Source organism: Furipterus horrens, unplaced genomic scaffold (assembly GCF_987537825.1).
Source record: "Furipterus horrens unplaced genomic scaffold, mFurHor1.1.pri manual_scaffold_5, whole genome shotgun sequence".
Lineage (NCBI taxonomy): Eukaryota > Metazoa > Chordata > Mammalia > Chiroptera > Furipteridae > Furipterus > Furipterus horrens.
The window spans coordinates 103,211,479-103,237,629 of NW_028327175.1; the positions used below are offsets into that span (position 1 = coordinate 103,211,479).

The window sequence follows — 26,151 nt, forward strand, 5'->3', positions numbered from 1 at the left end:
AAACTGCATTATTATAGAAAATATGTTTTTGCTCTGTGGAAGCATGTGAATTTTTTTAAAAAGCTGCTTGTTTTCCCCATTTGCAGGTTCTGTACAGAGTAATGAGATGTGTGACGGCTGCAAATCAAGTGTTTTTTTCTGAGGCTGTGTTGACAGCTGCTAATGAGTGTGTTGGTGTTTTGCTCGGCAGCTTGGATCCTAGCATGACTATACATTGTGAAATGGTCATTACATATGGATTAGATCAACTGGAGAATTGCCAGACTTGTGGTACAGATTATGTCATCTCAGTCTTGAATTTACTCACATTGGTATGTGAATTCTTTTTTGTTGCTTTTTAATATGTTGGTTTATTCAAGCCCTTACATTTACATTGATTATGGAAGAAATTAAGGCGTTGGTTGTTTTGGAGCTTTTTTGAGCACATTAGTTTTATTTATATAATCTAGTTTGCTTTTGCTTTAGTATCTATTTACTTTTAATATTTGATGGCTCATCTCAGCATAAATATACTAGGTTTTCTTTTCTCTCTTTTTTTTTTTGATGAAACACTGTTCTTCACATGAGACTAATACTGATGATAAATACCATATAAGAGAAGGTACTTCAGAGCTATTTTGAAAGTTTCTGCTATGTTATTTCCCATATGAAACTTCTGTTACAGTTTTTATCCTTAACCATAAATAGTCCCCCTCAGCCTTTTATTATGGACACATTTCAGCATATTTTAAAAAATAGGATAGTATAAGGAATCTCTGCATTACTTAATACACATGGCCCATCTGGTTTCATCTAGGTCTCTGATCCCCGCACCCCCTCTTTGCTGTCCCTCCATCCCTTTTGGATTATTTTAAAGCATATTCTAGATGGTGTTCTGAACATTTCTACCAGAGTTACACTTCCCTTTGCGAATGTAAAAAAATGGCTATGTTTAAGTTTAAATTTAAAGTATAGCATGTACATAAATAGCTTTTTTAAAAAAGTTGGCTATTTTTCAGAGCAGTTTTGATTTACAGAAAAATTGAGCAGAAAGTTCAGGGTTCTCATATATCCTCTTCTCCCAATAGTTTTCCCTGTGATTAACATCTTGCTTTAGTGTGGTATCGATGAGTCAAACTGACACATTATTATTAACTAAAATTCATAGTGTATGTTAGGGTTCACTCTGTACAATCTATGGGTTTTGACAAATGTATAGTGCCATGTATTTACCATTACAATATCATACAGAATAGTTTCATTCTTTAAAAATCCCATGTGTCCCACCTACTAGTCTCTTCCTCCTTCTCTTTGAGCCCCTGGCAACCACCAGTATTTTAGTCTCCATAGTTTTGTCTTTTCCAGAGTGTCATGGTTGAAATCACAATATGTAGCCCCTTCAGATTGGCTTCTTTCATTTAGAAATATGCATTTAAGGCTCCTTGATGTCATTTTGTGACTTGATAGCTCATTTCTTTTTATTTAATTCTCTTAGATTGTTGAACAAATAAATACAAAATTGCCATCATCGTTTGTAGAAAAACTGTTTATACCATCATCTAAACTACTGTTTTTGCGTTACCATAAAGAAAAAGAGGTAAGTGATACATTCATGAATACTCTTGATTTAGGTCATTGTAGTTTGATGTTTGTTGTTCAGTGGGCTACGTAAATGAAATGATAAATATTTGATTTAGAATATATTATAATGATTGTTTTAACTTGATATTTGTAGATTACCATATTCCTTGATGAATGAGTTCCATATATTCTTTCCAGATTTTCATTGTTATTAAATTTGTTCAGAACTACTGTGTGTGTTATAAATAAAACTTTATTATTATTTTTTTCAACTGACTCCATGTCTAAACCACTGTAGATTTTCTGAGTAGATGTAGGGAAATCAATAAGCTGCTGTTTGTTGGTGTGTTTTGACACTGGCTTTTTCTTTTTTTTTTTTTAATTGTTTTAAGAAATTTCATATGGCCAGTGTTTATTTTTTTAAGTATATTTTTTTATTACGCTGTTACAGTTGTCCCAATTTTTTCCCTTTGCCCCCATCTGCCTGGTACTCCCCTTCCCTCTACCAATCCCTCCCCCTTAGTTCAGGTCCATGGGTTGTGCATGTAAGTTGTTTGGCTTCTCCATTTCCTATACTCTTCTTAACTTCCCCCTGTCTATTTTGTACCTACCTGTTATGCTTCTTGATCCCTGCACCTTTTCCCCCATTCTTGCCCTTCCCCACTGAAAACCCTCCATATTATCTCCAGATCTATGATTCTGTTTTCTAGTTGTTTGCTTAGCTTATTTATTTGTTTAGATTCATTTGTTGATAGTTATGAGTTGTTATTTTACTGTTCATAGTTATGATCCTCTTCTTTTTCTTAAATGTTTGTTTTTTTTAACATTTCATATAATAAGGGCTTGGTGATGATTAATTCCTTCAGCTTTACCTTGTCTGGGAAGCACTTGATCTGCCCTTCCATTCTAAATGATAGCTTTGCTGGATAGAGTAATCTTGGTTGTAGGTCCTAGCTTTCCATCACTTTGAATACTTCTTGCCAGTCCATTCTTGCCTGCAAAGGTTCTTTTGAGAAATCAGCTGATAGTCTTATAGGCACCCCTTTGTAGGTAACTCTCTTTTCTTTCTCTTGCTGCTTTTAAGATTCTCTCTTTATCTTTCACTTTTGGCATTTTAATTATGATGTGTTTGGTGTGGTCCTCTTTGGGTACAGTTTGTGTGGAACTCTCTCTGCTTCCTTGACTTATATGTCTATTTCCTTTGCCAAATAGGGAAATTTTCTTTCTTTCTTCTTTTTTTTTTTTTCAACATAAGTTTTCAATTTCTTGCTCCTCCTTTTCTCCTTCTGGCACCCCTGTGATTCGGCTGTTGGTATGTTTAAAGTTGTCCCAGAGGTTCCTAATCCTTTCTCATTTTTTTCAATTCTTGGTTCTTCTTTCTATTCCGGGTGATTGTTTTATTTCTTCCTTTTGTTCCAAATTGTTGGTTTGAATCACAGCTTCTCATCACTGTTGGTTCCCTGTATATTTTTCTTTATTTCACTTTGTATAACCTTCACTTATTCCTTTATTTTGTGGCTGTACTCAGTGATTGATCTGAGCATCCTGATCACCAGTGTTTTGAACTCTTTATCTGATAGGTTGGCCATCTCCGTTTTGTTTAGTTCTTTTTCTGGGGGTTTGTTCTTTTCTTTCATTTAGGCCATCTTTCTTTGCCTCCTCAATTTGGCACCATCCCTGCGTTTGTTTCTTTGTATTAGGTAGATCTGCCTTGACTCTGAGTCTTGGTGGTTGTTGGCAGATCAATAGGAGGGATTTACCCAGGATAGTCAGCTGCAAAGACCGGCTGTGACCACTGACCACCAACCTACCCCCTCCGTGGAGGATCAGCTGTGCAAGGGCAAAATGGTGCTCTGATGTGGTCTATAACTGTTCGCTGGGTACGCTGGCCTTGGGTTTCCCAGGTGGTGCAGGCCAAGGTCAGCCCCCACCTATGTTTTGCCCAGTGCCACCCTGCATGAGTTATAACGCAATCCGAGATGGCTGCTACTTGTGCTGGGCTTGGATATTCCCAAAATTAGCCAAGCTGTGAATCTTAGCTGTCTGCTGGTACTGCTAGGCCTGGAGCTCACTGAGGCCAGCTGTTCCTTGTTTGATAGGATTTAGAAAGTTGTGAAACTGAGCCTGGACCAGGATTTCATATGGAAAAGCATTGTGGGTGGTCCTGTAAATTGGATGGGGTGAAGTCTCTGGGGACTCAAAGGCAGGTCAAACAGTGTTAGCCAGGTTGGAGTCTCAGATATGGCACCAGCTTGTGGGCTCTGTGGGGAGAAGGTTTAGAAGAGAGATAGTGGCCTCTGCTCACCTTGATTAGACACTTCGTTTCCTCCCTGTATGCCACTGGCGCCTTTAAAGCTGCTACTCGGGTGCTGAAGCTCAAAGGGAGTGAGTCTGGGTAGGTGAGTCTGTGTGGGTTCTTTAAGAGGACTGTTTGGGGCTCCAGCAGTTTCTTCCACTGAGTCAATCCCCACTGGTTTTTGCAGTCAGAAGTTGTGGGGTCTTACCTTCCTGGCACTGGAACCCTCTGCTGGGGGGCCTGGTGTGGGGCTGGAACTCCTCACTCCTGAGACCAGCCTTTCCGTGTCTCCGCCCCTCCTACCTCTTTGATGGATGTGGTTTTTTAACTCCATAGTTGTCAGACTTCCATTCAACCTGACTTCTGATGGTTTTGGCTGACAGTTCTAAATTTTAGCCGTAATTTTACAGTTGTTCTAAATTTTGGTTGTAATTTTGATGTGGCTATGTGAAGAGAGGAGCCATGTCTGTCTATGCCACCATCTGGACTGGATCCTCGCCAGTCTTTGGTTTAGAATTTCCTTCCTTTGTAATAATGGTTTGTAGATTTAAAAAAGCTTACTGATACGTGTAGTTGGGTTTTTAGAAATTAAGATCTTTAGTGTTCTGTATAGTGATTTTATCAATCTTAAATTGATTGGCATCATCACCATATGTAGATAGTAATTTATTTTTCATATAATTATAGAAGATTTGTTTTCCATTGACTTACTGCTTTCCTGAATTATCTTTTTAAGGTTGTTGCTGCAGCCCATGCTGTTTATCAAGCAGTGCTTAGCCTGAAGAATATTCCTGTTTTGGAAACTGCCTATAAACTAATTTTGGGAGAAATGACTTGTGCCCTAAACAACCTGCTACATAGCCTACAACTTACTGATGCCTGTTCTGAAATAAAACATGAGGCTTTTAAGAATCATGTATTCAATGTAGACAATGCAAAATTTGTGGTTATATTTGATCTCAGTGTCCTGACTACAATTGGAAATGCCAAAAACTCACTAATTGGGGTGAGTCTTTATGTGTAATCACTTTGTTTCATCCACATCGAAGCCTATTCTTGCATGTGTATGTATTTCATTTATTTTCATGTCAGTGCATCTATAGAATCCCTGTGGAACCAATGGCCATATTTAGGGACATGCCTGAATGATTTAAACTGACAGGAATTTTTTTTACCATTATGTTTAGCACTCTCTCCTTCCTTTCCTTGACATACCTTGATAAGATTTTAAAACTATTTGCTTTATTAAAAACAAATTTTAATGAAGTTCTGTTTAATTTAACATGCTTATTTCAAAATTTCTCAACTTTTTCCACACCTCAAATTTGTATAGTTCTTTTAGTATGCAGCCCCTTCTTCCCCAGGTGCTTTTCTCCTCTTTACTAAAATTAGTGCTTACATATGGTCTTACTTTTGACTGCTCACTTTCCTAGAACATTCATCCACAATATCTTTAAGAAATTTGAAGTGACCCTGTTTTTTATTTATAATTATTGCTATGGTTTCTGTATTTCTTTTTCCTAGTGGATCTTGCAGGATTGAAAAAACGTCATTTCTAATATAAAGTAATGGCGTATAACTAAGAGATTATGATTTTTAAGAGAGAAAGGAGGGGAAAATCAAGATTCGATTTGTACTTGCATGCTCTCCATATTGTTAGATCAGATTGCCTTGTAACCCTCAATAGCTGTTCCTTCTCTCACTGCTAATTATGGCTGCAGTAGACTCTTCCTTTATTTACACTTTAAAATATGATTGTTGAAGAATTCACATTGTACACAGATTTGAGGAGGTTTATGTCCTGCGCTCTGGAGATAGGATAGGCGATAAAACTGGAGCAGTCAGGTGTAATGGAGTATTTAAGCATTTCAAAGGAAAAGGGAAGAATGAAAAAGATTTAGTGTGGCAGAATTTTTTTTCTCATTTGACAGGGCACTTTGCCATTTGCAATATATGAAAAATTGAGGAAATACAACATATTACACTAAAAGGTACAAAGGGCTGTGTTTAGACCAGGGATCTGTAAACTGTAGCCCATGGGCTAAATCCAGCCCACTGCCTATTGTTTTCTCTTTAAAAAAAAAAACCTTTATTGTGCTATAATTTACATATTATACAATTTCCATTTACTATATACAAGTAAATGATTTATAGTGTATTCACAGAATGCAGTCATTACCAGTCACCTGTTTTTGTAAAGAAAGTTCTGTTGGAACACAGCCACTTGGCTGTTTTGTCTATTCCTGTTTTCTTACTGCAGTAGCAGAGTTGAGGAGTTGAACATTGTAGCAGGTGTGTCATATGGCCCACAGAGTCTAAGATACTCTTCACAAAAAGGATTTGCTTGCCAACCCTTGTTCGGTGTATTAGGTTGTTTACAAATTTAAATGTCATTTTAATCTTATAAAATGTATAAACATACTTATTTTGAAGGATAAATTTGTACACTCATGTACATATTGAAGGAGCCAAACATTTGCTTTTTCTTGTTCATCATCAGATGTGGGCACTGTCTCCAACTGTCTTTGCACTCCTGAGTAAGAATCTGATGATTGTGCATGGTGACCTGGCTGTTCACTTCCCTGCCATGCAGTATGCAGTGCTTTACACTTTGTATTCTCATTGTACCAGGTACTGTATTTACAAATATTCCTTAAGAAAAAAAATTGGGATAAATGGGCTCTTTAAAGTACAAATTTTAATAATCTGTGTGTTGAGCCCTCACTGGTGAGGCTCAGTTGGTTGGAGCATTGTTTCATAAACTGAAAGGCTACAGGTTCGATTCCCAGTCAGGGCACATGCCTAGGTTCCAGGTTTGGTCCTGGTCAGGGTGCATGTGAGAGGCAACGATTGGTGTTTCTCTCTCACATTGAAGTTTCTTTCTTCTCTTTCGCCCATCCCTTCCCCTCTGTCTAAAATCAATAAGCATATCCTTGGATGATGATTTAAAAATATATATATATATGTTGATTTAACTTTGGAATTGCTGTGTTAAAAAAATCAGACTTGAAAAGATGATCTGAATTTTGTCTTCCAGGCATGATCACTTTATATCTAGTAGTCTTAGTTCATCGTCCCCGTCTTTGTTTGATGGAGCCGTGATTAGTACTGTAACTACAGCTACAAAAAAACATTTCTCAATTATTTTAAATCTCCTGGGAATATTGCTTAAGAAAGATAATCTTAACCAGGACACAAGGTAACTGAGTAATATTTTATATTAACACTTAAATTTTATTAATTTGACTTCATGACTTGAGAATAAACAATGAAGAATATTGAGTTGGGGTAGAGCAATGTCTTCATTATGAAACACTTGAAAATTTGGTTATATTGTTTAATCTAGGATTTGTTCTTATTTTTCAAAAGAATTATATAAAACACCCTCCACCCCAGTGTTTCTTGGAAGACTGTATTTTTTGTTCTGTAAAACAAAAGGCACATTTTTCATTTTCACCAATAACTGTTGACTTGGATATTTGAGTATGTTGGCTATCTCCTGCTTATTGGCTTCTAGTGGGTAGAGGTCAGGGATGCTGCTAAACATCTTCCAGTGCATGAGACAGCCCCACAGCAAAGAATTATTTCGCCAAAACAGCAATAGTACCAAGAAACTTTGCAAACCATTTTTGACACGTTCAGTCAGTTACAGCACCTGTTCCACATACTGTACAAATTTTTTTTGCATTTCAGTTGAGATTTTAACTTTCTTGAAATAATAAAGCATAACATGCCAAAAACGTTGAGCATTTTCTTCCATTTTCAATATTAAAATGGCTGCACAAAAATTCACCAATTTTTAAAAAAATATATACTCTGATATGAAGCTGTCACAATACAATCTAACAAGATTGTTTTGAATGAAGTTAAAGACAACTAAGCACTACTAGAGCCATCATATGGAAAAAACTAAACGAACTTTTTGGCCAACCCAATATATAGAATTTTTAAAGGCATATAATTTTTGACAAGGGGATTTCTGTAATTTCAATTTTTGTTTCATATGGCTTGAGATATTTTTAAAAAGAGAACAAAACTAATGCAAGAAGAGATTTTTTAAATTGATTTTATTTTTTGTAAAGTCACTGTATGTTGTATTTCAGGAAACTGTTAATGACTTGGGCTTTGGAAGTGGCTGTTTTAATGAAGAAGTCTGAAACATATGCACCTTTATTCTCCCTTCCATCTTTCCATAAGTTTTGCAAAGGCCTTTTAGCCAACAGTAAGTTTCTGTGATTACTTAATTCTCTTAACACTTAAAAAAGGAATCATTGGTAATGGGTAAAAGATAATCACTTGAGTACTTTCATGCCCTGAAATGTTATAATCCTCATTTTGATGAGGGATGCATAATCTGTGTTAATGTTTTTATTCTTAACATTAAAAATAAGTTGTTTTAAGTGACTCACATTTTAAAACTTAATGTGAATATTATGTTTCACGTACTTTAAAAATTTCCCTTGGAAAAAGTTTTGGGTAAGGACCAGTCACTTTTAAGTGTATTTTTTTGAATCTGTCATTTTCTCAAACATTAGTGCCAGTGAGAATTTCAGGCTGGGGCAGAGCCTACTCCATATTAGGTGCTCAGTGTTTGTTGAATGTCAGAAAATTATGACATACTGATACATAAATTATTTTGGCAAGCTGGAAATAACTTTTAATTTTTAATAGCTCTTGTTGAAGATGTGAATATTTGTCTGCAAGCATGCAGCAGTCTACACATGTTGTCCTCTTCCTTGCCAGATGATCTTTTACAGAGGTATGGACTAGAGATCCTACTTTTTGACCCAAGCCCTAAAAACTTGGAAATATTATTACACCTGTATTATCTATTTCTTTTTATTTTGTAGGTGTGTTGATGTTTGCCGTGTTCAACTAGTTCACAGTGGGACTCGTATTCGACAAGCATTTGGAAAGCTGTTGAAGTCAATTCCTTTAGATGTTGTCCTGAGGTATAATAGTTATGCTGGGGCAAAGACATTCCACTATGTTCTTACTGTCTAGTCTAGTTCAGGAAAAGACAAATCACCTATTAATGAATTAATGTCACATCTTGTATAGCACTTCTCAGTGATTGAAGAGAGATAAGCTTATGGTAATTAGTATAATTCATGTGGTGCCAAAATGTGTTTCTTAGTAGTTCAGTTATTTGAAAAACTAAACGTTGGTTGTTTACTGTTTTGATTAATTTGGGAGCTTTCAGACCTGGAATTTCAAAGTTGTAGTAACGTTCTGTCTGTTTTAAAGCCTCAATTTCATTTTTTAACTTCCAAATTTAGTTAGCAAGAAAATGGTCTATTTATAGTATGTACTAACGTTTTAACTAAAATATTTTGCATGACAGTAACTATTTTCTGTCTACAGCAATAACAGTCACACAGAAATTCAAGAAATTTCTTTAGCATTGAGAAGTCACATGAGTAAAGCACCAAGTAACACATTCCACCCGCAAGATTTCTCTGATGTTATTAGTTTTATTTTATATGGGAACTCTCATAGAACAGGGTAAGACATTTCTTTGACTCTTTAATTGGGAAAAGTAACATATACTTGAATATCTTGGCTCTATACCTACTTTTGAAGAGTGGTAGGGTAGAAAGTAATATCCTTAAATAGGTTATTTTAGTTTTCAGTAGGAACCATTGCTTTAAAGATAGCATCTGAAGAAAGAAAAATGGCCTTTGAAATTGAATGATTAAATGTGGTTGACAGTTAACTGATCTAATCTTGTCATTGATACTTTGGGGAGGGATCTGGGGCATAGACATTCTGGAGATGCTTAGTTGGAGTGAATGTTTTAGCCAGATAGCGAAATTATCCTGAGCCATTTACCTTAATAATTTGTCCATACCATACCCCCATCCTGTTTTAACCTCCTCAGAATGAGAAGTGGGGGTATAATGCTTTTCTCAAATTTACAGGTCTTGCCTTTCTGGAGTAGGAAAATTATAGTTCCCTACTCCCATTTCCCCTTGCAATTTTTATTATTAAAACGAAGTTGTCATTGTCTGTTAAATATGAAACTACTTTTCCCAGGAAGGACAATTGGTTAGAAAGATTGTTCTATAGCTGCCAGAGACTGGATAAGCGTGACCAATCAACAATTCCCCGCAATCTTCTAAAGACAGATGCCGTCCTTTGGCAGTGGGCTACTTGGGAAGCAGCACAGTTCACTGTCCTTTCTAAGTTGAGAACCCCACTGGGCAGAGCTCAAGATACTTTCCAGACAATTGAAGGTAATCAACTCTAGTGCTTTAACCAAACATTGTGATGTGAATACTTTCAAGCCTTGTACTAAGAAATTTGTCTTTGTTAAAATAAAGATTTTAGAGCATAATTTTTTCCTTGAATACTTTATCAGTTGATCTTTTACATATGGTGTAAATAAGCTTTCGTTGAATAATTGTGTTGGCAACAACATGGTTGTCTCCTTTTGTTTAAAAATGTAAGGGATTTGTATGGAGAAAACATTTTTTCTCCCTAAAATGAGAAATTGTTTATGTTGAGAGTTTTGTTTTTTAATGGTGGCTATACAGAGGAAACTTGATAAATGGGAAAATTGTGAAATTATCTGTAAGTACTTCTGCAATTTTTTAAGATTTTTTTAAAACTTGGAATGTTTTCTTTGCTTTTAGGTATCATTAGAAGTCTCGCAGCTCACACAATGAACCCTGATCAAGACGTTAGTCAGTGGACAACTGCAGACAATGATGAAGGTCACAGTAGCAACCAGCTTAGACTTGTTCTTCTTCTGCAGTATCTGGAGAATCTGGAGAAGCTGATGTATAATGCGTATGAGGGATGTGCTAATGCTTTAACATCTCCTCCCAAGGTTGGTTTCAGTGGTTGGCTGAGTGTTGCTCTGTAGCAGTGTTTCATGGTAAACTTGGTAGAGCCGGTATCACAGTAGACTTGTGTATTTGTTGTATGTGTATTTGAGACATCTGCACCTATAACTCAAACCTGCTTTTTCTTTATTTTAAAGGTCATTAGAACTTTCTTCTATACCAATCGCCAAACTTGTCAAGACTGGCTGACTCGGATTCGACTCTCCATCATGAGGGTAGGATTGTTGGCAGGCCAACCTGCTGTGACAGTGCGACATGGCTTTGACTTACTTACAGAAATGAAGATAAATCTATCTCAGGTACAGTGGTGTGTTTGGAGTTAATTTTAAATCTGTCAATTGGAAAAACTTGGGTTTAATTTCTTTGCTGTTATATAATCTATGGGTAAAATAAATGAGAACTTTTAATTCATTTTCAAAGCTTTTGATTATTCTATAAAAGCAGTAACTTCCAAAGTTACCTGTTTTTATTTTGTACTTAGCTTGTCAAAATATGTATTACTTATGCTTAAGGTTGGAACGTTAAAGGTAAAATCTAAGGAATTTGTCAGTAGAAACAATTTTTATAATTATAATGGTAGTTGTAAAATGCATAGGGAAATATATGTAAATTATAATGAATGCAGAAGTATATATGCTGGCTTGTAAGTGGGCTCAATAAGTGAGATCCAAAAATAGAAAATGTTTGCTAATTAAAGTAATACCAGGCAATATTCAGAGACATGACATTAATCAACTTTTTATTCATGTGTATTTATATTTAATTTTGCTTTAGATTTACGTCATGTGTTACTCTTACAAATGCCACAGTTGAAATGCTGGGAAACTTTTTACTTTGTAAAGACTTTACCCTGATGTTAAAAAAAAGAAAGAAAGAAAAGACTAAAACTCATGTGCTATATATAGGTTCTGTCAGTCACTTTATATTTACATTATATATTATATTTTAAGAATTCTAAGCGAAATAACTTAATATTGTAAAAATAATTGTTAAGTACAGTAGGCTTTGATGCCATCAGTAATTGAATTTTAATGGTATTGATGTCTGAAGTTACTATTTCTGAGTGCCATTTTCAGGGGAATGAATTGGAAGTAACCATCATGATGGTGGTAGAAGCACTGTGTGAACTTCATTGTCCTGAAGCTATACAGGGGATTGCTGTCTGGTCGTCTTCCATTGTTGGAAAAAATCTTCTCTGGATTAATTCAGTGGCCCAACAAGCTGAAGGGAGGTAAGTTGGAAGGAATGAAATGGTGATAGGATTTATTTAAGTTTATGTCATTTTTATTATTGGCTAACATTGTAGTTAAATGCTAAAACAGCTTTGTTCACTTTTAGCAATTGGAGTTTGCAATAAATCATTTTACTAGGACACATCTTCAGTCTGTTTTTCAGTTTTTATGGAATGAATATGTGGATCATTAAAAAATAAAAATGTCTCAATTTGTGTTGAAGGTTTGAAAAGGCCTCTATGGAGTACCAGGAGCATCTGTGTGCCATGACAGGCGTTGATTGCTGCATCTCTGGCCTTGACAAATCTGTTCTTATGTTGGCCAATGCTGGGCGAAATAGCGCAAGCCCCAAACACTCTCTGAATGGTGAGCATTCAGCATTTAAATGAAAAGTAGTAGTCAAATAGGTTGTACTGATGATCTTACTCTATGCTCTGGGTCTCTCTCTCTCTCTCTCTCTCTCTCTCTCTCCTGTAAAATACTTTCACTCAGGTGACTCCCGAAAGACTGTGTTGTCCAAACCAGCTGACTCTTCCCCTGAGGTTATAAATTATTTGGGAAATAAAGCATGTGAGTGCTACATCTCAATTGCTGATTGGGCTGCTGTACAGGAATGGCAGAATGCTATCCACGACTTGAAAAAGAGCACCAGCAGTACTTCTCTCAACCTAAAAGCTGATTTCAACTACATAAAGTAAGGATTTTTTGTAGTTATAAATTATGATACTTCATTAAACAAATTTTTAGTAACTTTAAAAGGCTTTTTCTATAGCTGAAAAATACTGAAATTGGTTGTATCTACTATTGCAAAAACGGTTGTAGTTCTAATATTATATTCTAAAATTGACTGTAGTGAGAAACCAACATTAGATGTGAGGAGAGTATTCATGCTACGTGAAAACAGACTCATAATTATTGAAGTAGTTATTTGGTATGATTATCAGAGCCTATTCTAAAATAAAAATGAACATACAGTACCCCCACCCCCCACCCCCCTTACCTGCAGGGGTTACTTCCCAACATGGTGGGTGCCTGAAACTGCAGATAGTACCAAACCTTGTATGTACTATGTTTTTCCTATAGATACGTACTCATGATAAAGATAAATTGGGCATAATAAGAGTTTAATAGCGATAATAAAATAGAAGTTATAATAATTTAATGTAATAAAAGTTATGTGAATGTAGTGTGACTCTGTTGCTCATAACCAGTCTGATAACATATTGGTAACTGAGATGGCTATTAAGTGTACATGGGTAGGTATCGTGTACAGCTTGAATATCTGGACAAAGGGATGATTCTCATCCTGAGTGGGATGTTGTGAGATTTCATCATACCACTCAGAACAGTGGAAATATTTTACTTCTGGAATTTTCCATTTAACATTTTTGGATTACTGTTGACTGTGGGTAACTGAAACCGGGGAAAGTGAAACCGTGAATGGGTAGGGACTACTAGAAAGATAAATTTGTCACTACCCTAGAAAGGATCACTTTTGATGGTCTTTGTAAATTAGAGTTGAATACAGTAAATTCTCACTTAACATCATTGATAGGTTCTTGGAAACTGCAACTTTTAAGTGAATCAACGTGTAACAAAACTAATTCTATCATAGGCTAATGAATATAAACAAGAGTTAAGTTTCTACAGCATATTCCTGGTCACAGAAACATCTAAGTACTAAATAAAGATCCCAAACACTTCTAATATTAAACATTGAAATAAATGTGAGCTGTAAATACATTTATGGAAGGTTAATAAAAACAAGTAAAAAAAGTAAGAACAAGTAAAAGAAGTGTGAAAAGGACTGTGACTCCTAATAAGATAGGAAATTTTAGGTGGAATTTTAATAGGAGGGCATATTATGATGTATCTTAATGTGTTGTAAAGAGACTAGAGGTGTGGGGGGCAAGGGTGGAAGCATGTAGACCAATAATTTATGGGGACGTAGGTGGAGGGAGGAGAAAACATACTATTAATTGGCATAGGAACACACAGAACATCAAGGCATATTTAAGGTGCCTGTGAAATATGCAGGTGAGATAGTTCAGTATGTATTGGGTTGGTCAAAAAGTCCGTATGGTGTTTTTTTTCCCCTATAAAATACACATTTTTCATTTTTACCAGTAACTATTAATTTGGATATTTTGAGTGTATCAGCTGTCTCTTGCATGGTATAACATTGATTGTTCTCAGTTAATGTCTCAAGTTGATTGCTATCAATTTCAACTGTTCTGTCTGACCATGGAGCATCATCCAACAAGAAATCTCCAGTATGAAACTTCACAAATCACTTTTGACAGGTTGAATCAGTCACAGCTCCTTCTCCATACATTGCACACATCTTTTATTGCGTTTCAATTGAGTTTTTACCTTTCTTGAAATAATGAAGCACAATATGCAGAAAATGTTGTGTATCTTCTTTCTTCAGTGTTAAAATAGCTACACAAAATTTCATCATATTTTGATAAGTATTTTTTTAAATGCACGCTGATACAACAGTTGTCAAAATACAGTTTAACAAAATTATTTCAAGGAGGTGGAGGGATTGAGCAAAAAGGAAAAAGGACTGATGGACATGGACAACTGTGGTGATTGCTGGGAGGGGGGAGTTTAAGGGGACTAAATGGTAATGGAAAAAATACAATGAAGATTAAATTTTAAAGAATTGTTTCAAATGAAGTTAAAGACAACTAAGCATTACTAAAGCCGTCTTACAGAGAAAAACCAAATGAACCTTTTGGCCAACCCAATAGTTAAGAATTGGAATTGGAACTAAGGAGAAAAGTCTAAGCTAGAGGGAGATATGGGGATCATTACTATATAGGTAATAATTAAATGCCTGACTCTATACTCTGGAGCTTTTTTAAGCCACCAATCACAGATAAGGCTCAGGAGAAGAGTGAGTGAAAAGGAAAGAGGGTCATGATCAGAATCCTTTTGAGCATCTGTTAAGGGATAGGAGAAGGAGCCATTGAAAAATTGAGAAAGAAGGCATTGGAGATGTAGGAGAGCCAGATTGGAGTAGTCAGCCTTGTCAGGAGCCCTAAACTATAAGCAAGAAAAGCTTCGTAGAGAGAGAAGCAGCCACGTCAAATATTGTCGTATGATAGAGAAATCTGAAAATGAAAAGTTGTAGTTAGATTAATTGGGTAGTGAGTTTTTCTTGAAGTCAAGGGGACGAAGCTGTGGTTGAAAGAATACAGTGATACCTAGGCTAATGAAGATGATTCGTTCTGGAATCACATTCCTTAGCCAAAACATGATTTCCCGTAGGTTTTTATAGAAAATGATTTAATTTGTTCTGGATGCTGCCCACTATTTAAATGTAAGTTTTATAAAATAGTAAAAAGTACACTATAGAAGGGTAAAAAGTCACCAGAGGTTGAGATGAAATGAACAGCTACCCAAATGGATGAAGGAGAATAGAAAATAGAATGAAAACCTGACGATCTTTACACTATTACAGTACATTGTCATCAAATCCGAAGCAGCTTATGTTATCAGGCATCTCACTTCTGTCTTGAAGTAAACAACCCAGTCGGGTTGGTGGGTACCCCCGTGTGACGCGGTCAGCTCATTTCTTTGTCACACACATACAGACAGAAAAGATAAGCTCCTGGGATGGCCCGACCATTCATATTTGGCGCTTTAAGTTAGCTCACGTATCCACTAAAACATTCATTAGCCGAGTCCAAAAACAGCAAAAAAAATCTCAGCCAAAAAATTTGTTAGCAGGATCACTCATTAGCCAAGGTATCACTGTGTTGTGTGTTTAAATATTGGTGAGATCAGGTGTTCTTTTAGACAAAAGGGGAGGAGCCACTAGAAAGCAAAGGGTGAAGAAACAGGTTAAAGACCTCGATCCCACCTTTTCTGTGCCTCAAGGAAAGCAGGTAAAGTTAGATGGTTTAGGGAGTGGATAGTGGGTTGAGGTAAGGGTAGAGGAAATTAAAGCCGCGGATTTTTTATTTTTTATTTTTTTCCCTATCTTTTTCCTGAGGAGTCAGTCATTAGTTGAAAGTGTGAGGGCATTGTAGAGTATAGTGGGCACAGAGGGAACCTGCCATGGGAGAGGATTTAGGCCCTGTAGTGGCAGCAGAGGTAAGTGTTTTGGTCTCTAAACCTTGACATTCACCAGCCGTACAGCTCACTGGAGAGGCTGGTGGTAGCATTGGGCCAGTCATGGAGCTTATTAAGGTGGAAGAGGGTATAGTCAAGTACTGTCCATTTACAGTGCTGGATTCAGGCTGAGATGTAAGGGACGTGACGCAGTGACGGGGACAGGAAAAGATGGGGTTAATGGAAAAGAGAGATTGAGAAACTATGTTGTTATTTTGGCTGGAGAGCAGCTATAATAGGAATGGGAACAGGGTCAGGGATCTGAAAGTAGCAGTGAGGAGCTAGGAGGATGAGGCCTCCAGGACTACAGAGGGAGTTTCAGAGGTGTCACCATTTTCAGATAAGGCGAGGAAATGGAAAGGAATTCTTTAAAAGAAGAGAAACAGGTTCCATGAAACATAGTGGAAAAGGTAGAGAGGAAGAAGGTCAGCAGTGAATGAAGGCAGGACTAGGACATAATATTGAGATAATAACTTAGGACACTACAGGGTCTTTGGCTTTAAGTGATGGATGAGGCCATGTAGGGGGTCGGGTGGTAGCTTAGGGAGGACTAGATGTTGAAGTTGCCCTGCAGAAGTCTACTCTCAGTTTGTTGGAGGGGACCCACAGAAAACAGGCCGTAGATAGAGAAAGGAGACGGGGGTGGGGGGTGAGTATCCTAAACTGAATGTCTAAAGCTGTGACTTTCAGGTTTGCCACTCCAATTTTAGTGCAAGATGGTGGTCGTATCTTCAAAATAAAAATAAAATGGTGGCCTGTGTTGAAAGAACTTCATCAAAAGAATGCTGTGTAATTTGTGCTGCCTTTTTTCTAGAATTTGTTTTATTTATTTTTTAATGGTTCCACAGGCTAGATGAGGTGTAATACAAGCTAACCAATATTTTAATTACAGATCACTAAGCAGTTTTGAGTCTGGAGAATTTGTTGAATGTACTGAGCAATTAGAATTGTTACCAGGAGAAAATATCAATCTACTTGCTGGAGGATCAAAAGAAAAAATAGGTATTTGAGATAATTTTAAAATTAAGTATTTTTATGGACAAGTTGCTCAAAATGTTTGGCTTATTATATTTTACTGGAATATCTGGAAAGTTATTGTGGATTTATTTTGGTGCAGTGTCCCATGTGAATCAACAAATGTAGTATTGTTCTACATATATTTAATTTGGCAAATGACAGTTTAATTAAAATTAAGCAAATTGAAAAAAGGCTACACTAATACTTTGAAATTTATCTGGCCATTTGCTTGAAAAGTACAAGTAATATTTAAGTTAAATATTCTTTGTGCTTGACATCTTGATGTGGTTCATTAAGTTCTTGATCACAACTAAAACATTTTTATGTTATACCAAAGTTAGTATTGCTAATCTGTATGGTAATATTGATTTGCTAGATTCAGTAAGATTTGCCAAAGTAAGTCTAGATTAGCCCCTATAAGTGGGCTATTAACTGATTTTTGAGCCTTGACATTAACTGATTTGGGAGACATCTGAAATACAGAGTACAGTACCAGAAATCTTAATTACAGTGTTTAGTTGACTGAACCTATATGAAAGGAGTTATTCACTGGTGATTATTTTTCAGTACTGTCAACATATCTTATCACTTGTACATTAAAAGTAAATTAATATAATTTTCTTAACTTTTGTAGATATGAAAAAACTGCTTCCTAACATGTTAAGTCCAGATCCAAAGGAACTTCAGAAATCCATTGAAGTTCAGTTATTGAGAAGCTCTGTTTGTTTGGCAACTGCTTTAAACCATCTAGAACAAGATCAGAAGTGGCAGTCTGTCACTGAGTAAGTTGAATCCTAAGCAGGTGGATGTGCGTTATGTATACCTTATGACAAGTGTGTGTGCTCTGGTGGGGGTGAGGCAGTTAGCAGAGCACTGTAGTGCTAGTCATGATATTTTCATTTTAATGGTAGAAGTCATATAATATGTGAATGCCACTTGCCAACATACACTTAGGTTGGAAGTAAATAAAATATAAAAATCTACCAAAAGAAATGCCTTGACTTGCTTATACCATTTTACTAACAAGTGGGCTCGCTCCTCTTCCTTACCCCAGTTTGGGTACCAACATGGAAGCATCTTATCAAACTGCTTTGTACCCTTTAGTGGTTACAAGTTGAGAAATCTCATTAATTAATACTGAACTTTTTGTTTCAGAAACGTGGTAAAGTACTTGAAGCAAACCTCCCGCATAGCTATTGGACCACTGAGACTTTCTACTTTGACAGTTTCCCAGTCTCTGCCAGTTTTGAGTACCTTACAGCTGTATTGCTCTTTTGCTTTGGAGAACACAGTTTCTAACAGACTTTCCACAGAGGTGTGTATATGGGTGTTTTTACCAGGATTTTCTTCTGAACATCAGTAGGTGCTAGGGTAGAACAAAGCTTATTTTCCAGACTTTTAAAATAGCATTTGTAGCTTTTGTTGGACAGGCTAGCAAATCCAGAACACTAAAGTGCCATTTCAGGCAGATTTTCATTTGAGAATGTGTAAGGCAGATGGAAGAACCTAAGATACATAATATCAAGGATGCTAATTGCTTATTTTTTTTCTTTTTCTCTTTGGAAAAGGGGATGGCATACATAAATGTATTCCTCTTGGGCAGATTAAATAAATTTTGACTAAAAGGAAGACACCCCCTGTTCTTCCCAGATAGGGTAAAATTTAACCAAAGATAAGCTCTTCCAAAGAGAATTATAATTTGAGAATATATTTATGAAACAACAGTTTTATATTTTTCTGTAATTTAGCCTCTGTGAGTATGCTGGTTATTTTTTATAGAGATGTGCATACTTTTTGATAAGTACATTGGTAAATTGGACTTGCATTCTGAAAACAGTTTTTCATGTGGGTAAAACAAAGGTTTTCTCTTAGAATGTCTTTTCCTCTTGTGATTAGAAGACATAATGAAGAAAGGGTTGAATATAAATAAACCTAGAATAGGAGTTTGATATAAATAAATCTGGAATAGAGCCAACCTGTGGGGATGTGACTGAATTCAGTGTACAAACACATAAGGGAGCCTGTTCCATTAAGGAGTTTTGGTTTTGCCCTGGCAGGACTGTCTCATTCCACTCTTCAGTGAAGCTCTGCGTTCATGTAAACAGCACGATGTGAGGCCGTGGATGCAGGCATTAAGATATACCATGTACCAGAGTCAGTTGTTGGAGAAAATAAAAGGTAACTAGGTTTCTTAAAAGCATAAGATTTATTGAGATACAATTTACATATTATAAGCATACAGTTTTGTGAGTTTTAACACATCCTCACTTGTGTAACCACCAATAAAATCAAAATATTGAATATTTATCTGCCCATCCCAGGCAACCACTGATTAACTTTCTATCACTATAGATTAGTCCTGTCTTTTAAGTCCTGTTTTTACTAAAGTGTTATATAATGTAATCATAAAGTATGCTCTCTTGTGTCTGTCTTCTCTTGATCAGCATTTTACTTCTAAGGATCGCTCATGGTATAAGTATCAATGTGGTCTTTCCTATTGTTGAGTACTGTCTATTGTATGGATACACCACAGTTTATCTGTTGACCCTTTGATGTTTGAATTGCTTTCAAATTTGGGTTTTTATGTATAAAGCTGCTGTGAAATTAATGTGCAAGCCTTTTGGTGGACATGTATTTGTATTTCTCTTTTAAATGCCTAGGAGTGGATCCCTGGCCACTGTGGGTCAGTTGGTTGGGCGTCCTGCGAAGCGAAAGGTCACTAGTTTGGTTCTGGGTCAGGGCACATGCCTGGATTGTGGGCCTGGTCTTCGGTTGGGGCACGTGCGAGAGACACCCAGTGGATTTTTCTCTGTGGCATCAATGTTTTTGTCTCTTCCTTCTCTCTCTAGAAAGAAACAAACAAATAAAATTTAAATGCCTAGGAGTGGGTCATATGGCTTAACTTTTGGCAGTTTCTTATAAATTAATTGTACATACTATATTCCTTCTGGCATGTGCATTGGTATTGTCGGTCTTTAATTTTAGTCACAGGAGCGGGTATATAGTAGTATCTCATTGTGGTTTTATTTACATTTTCCTGATGATTAACGATGTGGACCATCTTTTCGTTTGCGTAGTGGCCATTGTATATCTTATATTCTTTAAAATGTCTGCTTAAATCTGGCTCAATTTATTAATGAAGTCATAAGGCTTGCTTATGTCTTTGTCAGCCATAATACACTGTGATTGTTAACTTTTAAACACACCAAATGAGTAGTTTGAAAATTAGCATTTGTAAAAAATTGTCTTGTTTTTAAGAAAGCAATGTCATGTTAAAGGCATGCCAGCAATTACTTTTTACTGCTCTAAAATGGAAAACTTGGCAGAATTCTGTGGAATTTCATTTGAAAATGTGGTAGCTAGGGTTACTGAGTAAATTTGAATGTTAAATTTCAACTAAGCTGATAGTGGGTTATGTACTTGCATTGCAGGGTGACTGGTGGTAACTGTGACTCACACCCTTAATGTCATAGATCTGGGTTTGGGTCTTCAGCCCAATATTTGCAAATTGAGACACCTTAGGGCAACTGAGTCACTTTCTTTTTTTGGTTAAGGGGATTGTTCCACTGATATGATTCTTTTAGGATTTATAGGAGCTTAGATAAAGTTTATAAAAGCCCTTGCACAGAATGTAGCCTGTACTAGGACTACAACTATCATCTCCTTTTCTATCCTGTTACTGGGAACATGTTTTAAAATTAGAAAAAGTCAGTGATCCTTGGTTATATTTGGAGACAGGACTCTACGCCTCACTTTTTTTTTTTTTTATTCAGCAAGTGTTTATCAAGTGGGTGCTTCAGTTTGGGATGTCATGGTGAACAAGACAAGCCTGTTTTCTGCATTCCTAGGACCAAAGGGATTCTAGAGTCTTAACAGGGATAAGTGACATCAGACAAGGAACAGCAATATGGTGTACTGCACGGAAGTGCACATGCAAGTTGCTAAAAGAACATACAACATGGGTACTGCTTAATCGTAGGACTTGAAGAAGACTTGAGAGGAAGTACCATTTAAGATGAGACCTGAGGGAAGTAGAGATGAGAAAGAAGGCAGAATGATTTAATTAAAAAAAACATATGTGAAGGCCAGTGGCAATAATAAAAGATGCTTAGATGATTCAGTTTGCTTAAGGGAGAGTGGGTAGAGCTGAAGCTGGGTGAGTTTGAGATTGGAATGGAATGTAAAGCATCAGTACCTTACGAGCCACATTCAGGAGTCTGGGCTTTGTCAGAAGGGCGGTGGAAAGCCATCACAGGAAAGTTAAGTGTTCAGACTTCCCTCTGTGTAAGATTGCTTTGTTGCAGGTTGGAGAATGGGTTAGAGGAAGTTGAGACTGGGGCAAAGATACTAGGTAGGCTGACGTCCCTGCTAAAGGTAAAACCAAGGTAGTGGCATTAGGGACAGAAAAAAGCAGATTATGATAGGGTTAAAGTAAAGTCTAAGATGACTGCTGGGACCTCCTCTGGTATCCAGGTTGAAAAAGGGATACTAGGAGAAGGAAGTAAAAGGTTTGAAGATTGAGAATGGATTTCACTTGACACAGGTTGAAGTACCTTTAAAAATCCTGAGTATAGGTGACTGGTAAGCAGAACTCAGATGTCTGGTCTGGGCCAGAGATAAAGATTCAAGAATCATCAGCATTTGTATGGTAATTGAAGCCACAGGAGTGGATGATATTGTCCAGGGAGAGTATGCAGAGTGAGAAGAGTAGAGAGCCTTAGGACGGACCTCAAGGACACCAGTTTTAATGGATGGGTAATGGACGAGAAGGAAGCGGAGAAGGATCCAGCGGAAAGGTAGGAGTAAACCAGGAGAGAATGACATGGTAGAATGACAGGGGGTCCTTACACATAAAGGGGGGGTGGTCTAGCCCTACCCTCATTCCCCACCCTTTGGCCTAGGTTCTTTACTTAAAAGATTCAGAAACTAAATTTTGAATTTATTTTAGTGAATGATTGTTACTTTTGTCTACTTTGTTATATGTGTTTATCTCAACAAACATTTATTTATTGTATGGCAGCATTATGCTAGCTGCTAGGGATTTAATGAATTATCTTTATTTAGGGAGGTGGTGGGGAAGGTATGAGTTGGGGAGGAATTTTTTGGTTGTGTTCCTGTGCAATCTGGGATTAGACCAATCAGGGACTAATAAAATGTTTTCTTCTCTCCAGAACAAACAGTTCCAATTAGAAGCCATCTCATGGAATTAGGTCTAACAGCAGCAAAATTTGCTAGAAAACGGGGGAATGTGTCACTTGCAACAAGGCTCCTGGCACAGTGTAGTGAGGTTCAGCTGGGGAAGACCACCACTGCACAGGATTTAGTCCAGCATTTTAAAAAACTATCAACTCAAGGGCAAGTGGATGAAAAATGGGGGCCTGAACTTGACATTGAAAAAACCAAATTGCTCCACACAGCAGGTTAGTAAAATGAATTATGGTTAATATACAACAGTGGTAACAGTCATGTGTATGAATGTTACTATGTATGGTATGAGGCAGTAGTAGAAATGTTAATACTTTTTCAGCTGTTGTAGCACATTTGAGTACTGAATAAGAGTTTATGTGTGTTGAAACTTTACTGTATATGGGGTGAGGCAGTAGTAGAAATGTCGTTTTTTTTTCTGCTGTTTATGTGTGTTGACTTACAATTTAGTACTTTTAAAAGAATTTTGTTACTGGTTATTACAGTAAGACATGCTTTAAGAGATCATTGGTTATCACTGAATGTGCATGTTTTTAAAAGTTTATTATTTCAATCTGGAAATAATGTCCATTGTTTGCTTTGAAGGCTTCTGTAAGGGCTTGTTTTTGGTTTTCTATAGGCCAGTCAACACACGCAATGGAAATGTTGAGTTCCTGTGCCATTTCTTTTTGCCAGTCTGCCAAAGCTGAATATGCAGTTGCCAAGTCAATTCTGACACTGGCTAAATGGATCCAGGCAGAATGGAAAGAAATTTCAGGGCAGCTAAAACAGGTTTACAGAGCTCAGCAACAGCAGAACTTCACAGGTCTTTCTACTTTGTCTAAAAACATACTTACTTTAATAGAATTGCCATCTGTTAATACAGTAGATGAAGAGTATCCTCGGATTGAGAGCGAATCTACAGGTAGGATTTCTCTCTCTTACTAGCTTTAAAATATTAATTTTAGAAGTTATTTTGTTCCCTGTTCTAAAGTTTACAATGTTAGGTTGACTTTCACAGGCCACAAAAAGCATCTCTGGAAATTTACATTGCTTGGAAGTAATGAAAACATTTCTTTAGTGTCTAATGCCACTGTGGAAGTCACTGAACTCTGCCCTGCAGGCCATACTTCCCACCTTCCCAATTCACAGTGGTTTTATGGACTTAAATGTTTTTGCTGGCAATATGGTCCTGCCCCAGATATCTAAAATTTCACATCACACTAGAAGGAGCAACAAAGATATAAAATAGTAGTTTGTGGTCCCCTTGACTGGTAGAGCACAGAAATTATAGAAGTGGCCCAGGCCGGGTTGCTCAGTTGATTAAAGCAGCATCCTGATATGCCAAGGTTGTGGGTTTGATCCCTGGTCGGGGCACATACAAGAATTCAATAAATTCACTTAAAAAAAAGAAATTACCGAAAGATTTAAGTTTCACATCCTGGCACTAGTGTTAGTAACGTAAAAGTATCCAACAAATAGGGTAGTTAATTCATTCAGTGTTTGAATGCTTGTTATGGTAGGTACATTGTCCAGATTGGAAGGTAATTAACCTCTTTGCTAAAACATGAGAATGTTCCTTCATTTTGTTGTTGTGAAGCCTAGGATCTTAATTACTTACATTGTTCTTGTATTTCTAATGTGTGTATTATAGGGTCTTGATGTTCATAAGGAATAAAATTTATTTTTTTTATTTTAATTTTTCGATTTATTTATTGTTTTTCTATTACAGTTGTCCCACTTTTCCCCCCATTGTTCCCTTCCCCACTTCTGGCCACCCTTTCTCCCACAGTCAATCCCCACGCCGTTGTCCATGTCCCTGGGTAATTTATACTAGTTCCTTGACTAGACCTCTCCCCCAGTGACCCCCCCTTTTTTTCCTCCCCCCCAGAGGAAACAACCTTCATATTGACAAATGACACTAGAGCAGGCACTTTTTTTCACTTTTAAGCTAGGAATAGTTATTTGCCTTATGAATTTTTGAATGAGATTATATACTCATCACCTTTATATTCATTTTACCAAAATGTTTAAGCTGAATCTAATCATAAGGAAATAGTCATTCAAATTTAGAATGCAAGACATTCTACAACACATCTGACACCTGAAGTGTTTAAGTTCAGCATCATGGAAGACATGGACCTTATTTTACAGGGTTATAATTTAAGCTTACTTAGGAAGCTGAGTGATTCATTTCAAAATATTAGACTTTTAGAAAAGCATAATGTTAATGGGAATGCCATTAAAAATCTATGAATATAACATTGCTGATTGCTTTCATTATTCTCTTCTTCTTCATCATGGCAGTACATATTGGAGTTGGAGAACCTGACTTCATTTTGGGACAGTTGTATCACCTATCTTCAGTACAGGCACCCGAAGTAGCAAAATCTTGGGCAGCCTTGGCTAGTTGGGCTTATAGGTGGGGCAGAAAGGTGGTCGACAATGCTAGGTATGTATGTTGAAATGTGTAATTTATTTAATGCATTGCAAAATAGAGATTTAAAATGTCTATTGACATGGTAAAGTTTTGGTAGCTGAAATACCAATGACTTGTTTATTTTTATAGTCAGGGAGAAGGCGTTCGTCTGCTGCCTAGAGAAAAATCTGAAGTTCAAAAGCTGCTTCCAGACACTATAACTGAAGAAGAAAAGGAAAGAATATATGGTATTCTTGGTCAGGCTGTGTGTCGGCCAGCGGGGATTCAGGCAAGGAAAACATGATACGGTGTTTGGGGGAAATAGTGTCAAGGTCACTGTTCTAATTCATTCATTTTGAGGAAGTTGATCACATATACTTGATTAAATGTTTTGTTTCAAATAAAAAGTTCAGTTTTTAAGATGAAAGTGAGTTACTATATTTCTAATTTCTTGAAAAATTAAGTCAATTCCTTTAGGGTGCTGTTAAAAAAGGGTGAAGTTCATTTTATGTAAAGTAGGTTACTCTTCAAATGCTCTTCTGATCAGAAATTAGGTTCTTAAGACTGGCTTGGGAACTTTTAAAATATGCAAGCCTGAGCCCCACCCCAGGTATCCTGGATAGAATGTATGTTTGTGCATGCTTGCGTGTGTGTGTGTATTTAAATGTACTTGGTGATTCTAATATATAGAGTTGGAAAACAATGGACTAGATGATTTGTAGGATTTATTCCCTCTACTCTCAAAGTTCCTACAATTCTAGAATGTTATGACTATTAAATATTTAGTTGCAGACTTCAGAAGTTTGGATTTTATTGATTCAGTTCTTACTCTAGACTTCAGCTATATTGTTGTCTGCCAAAGCCTGTGTTATGTGCACACACAGTACAATACAGAGAGTAAAGTCTGTTTTGACTGTATTCTGTGTACCTTTAGTCCCAAACTTTTGAACAGATTGTTTCATTTTCTGTAGGCAGAATGTTGAAAATCCAAAAATTAGTCTTAGCTACATTAGTAAATATAAGGAGAAGCGTATTGCCATTGATTTAGCATGTATAATGCTAAGTATGAGTAGTTTGGTCTTTCATAATGAGAAAAATAATTTGACAGGATGATTAAATCAGGTGCCTTTCTCCCTTTTCAATTTGTATTAAAAATAGCACTATGCTCAATTCTTCTTTAGGATGAAGATATAACACTTCAGATAACAGAAGGTGAAGATAATGAGGAAGATGACATGGTTGATGTTATCTGGCGTCAGTTAATATCAAGTTGCCCGTGGCTGTCAGAACTTGATGAAAGTGCAACAGAAGGAGTTATTAAAGTGTGGAGGAAAGTTGTGGATAGAATCTTCAGCCTGTACAAATTGTCTTGCAGTGCATATTTTACTTTCCTTAAGCTCAATGCTGGTCAGGTCGGTCGTGCAGTGTTCTCTTTTAGCAAAGCTTCTTTGAAATTTCTTTTCTACTAGTTGA

At 36.6% G+C, this 26,151-nt stretch overlaps 1 protein-coding gene across 3 annotated transcripts in view; it reads left to right on the forward strand.

Moving 5' to 3' along the window:
* Positions 1-26,151, forward strand: part of SMG1 (SMG1 nonsense mediated mRNA decay associated PI3K related kinase) — a 101,712-nt gene that overhangs the window by 43,602 nt on the left and 31,959 nt on the right. For all 3 annotated transcript variants that reach the window (XM_090276959.1, XM_090276960.1, XM_090276961.1), the window contains 24 exons: positions 87-311; positions 1,475-1,576; positions 4,593-4,862; positions 6,357-6,487; positions 6,894-7,055; positions 7,960-8,078; positions 8,528-8,615; positions 8,707-8,808; positions 9,221-9,361; positions 9,893-10,092; positions 10,492-10,688; positions 10,842-11,003; positions 11,781-11,935; positions 12,160-12,302; positions 12,429-12,630; positions 16,951-17,060; positions 17,710-17,857; positions 18,231-18,390; positions 19,133-19,253; positions 22,247-22,495; positions 22,900-23,184; positions 24,567-24,711; positions 24,829-24,967; positions 25,860-26,090. In XM_090276959.1, the coding sequence (XP_090133085.1) occupies positions 87-311; positions 1,475-1,576; positions 4,593-4,862; positions 6,357-6,487; positions 6,894-7,055; positions 7,960-8,078; positions 8,528-8,615; positions 8,707-8,808; positions 9,221-9,361; positions 9,893-10,092; positions 10,492-10,688; positions 10,842-11,003; positions 11,781-11,935; positions 12,160-12,302; positions 12,429-12,630; positions 16,951-17,060; positions 17,710-17,857; positions 18,231-18,390; positions 19,133-19,253; positions 22,247-22,495; positions 22,900-23,184; positions 24,567-24,711; positions 24,829-24,967; positions 25,860-26,090 (3,987 nt within the window). The remainder of the gene's footprint in view (positions 1-86; positions 312-1,474; positions 1,577-4,592; positions 4,863-6,356; positions 6,488-6,893; positions 7,056-7,959; positions 8,079-8,527; positions 8,616-8,706; positions 8,809-9,220; positions 9,362-9,892; positions 10,093-10,491; positions 10,689-10,841; positions 11,004-11,780; positions 11,936-12,159; positions 12,303-12,428; positions 12,631-16,950; positions 17,061-17,709; positions 17,858-18,230; positions 18,391-19,132; positions 19,254-22,246; positions 22,496-22,899; positions 23,185-24,566; positions 24,712-24,828; positions 24,968-25,859; positions 26,091-26,151) is intronic.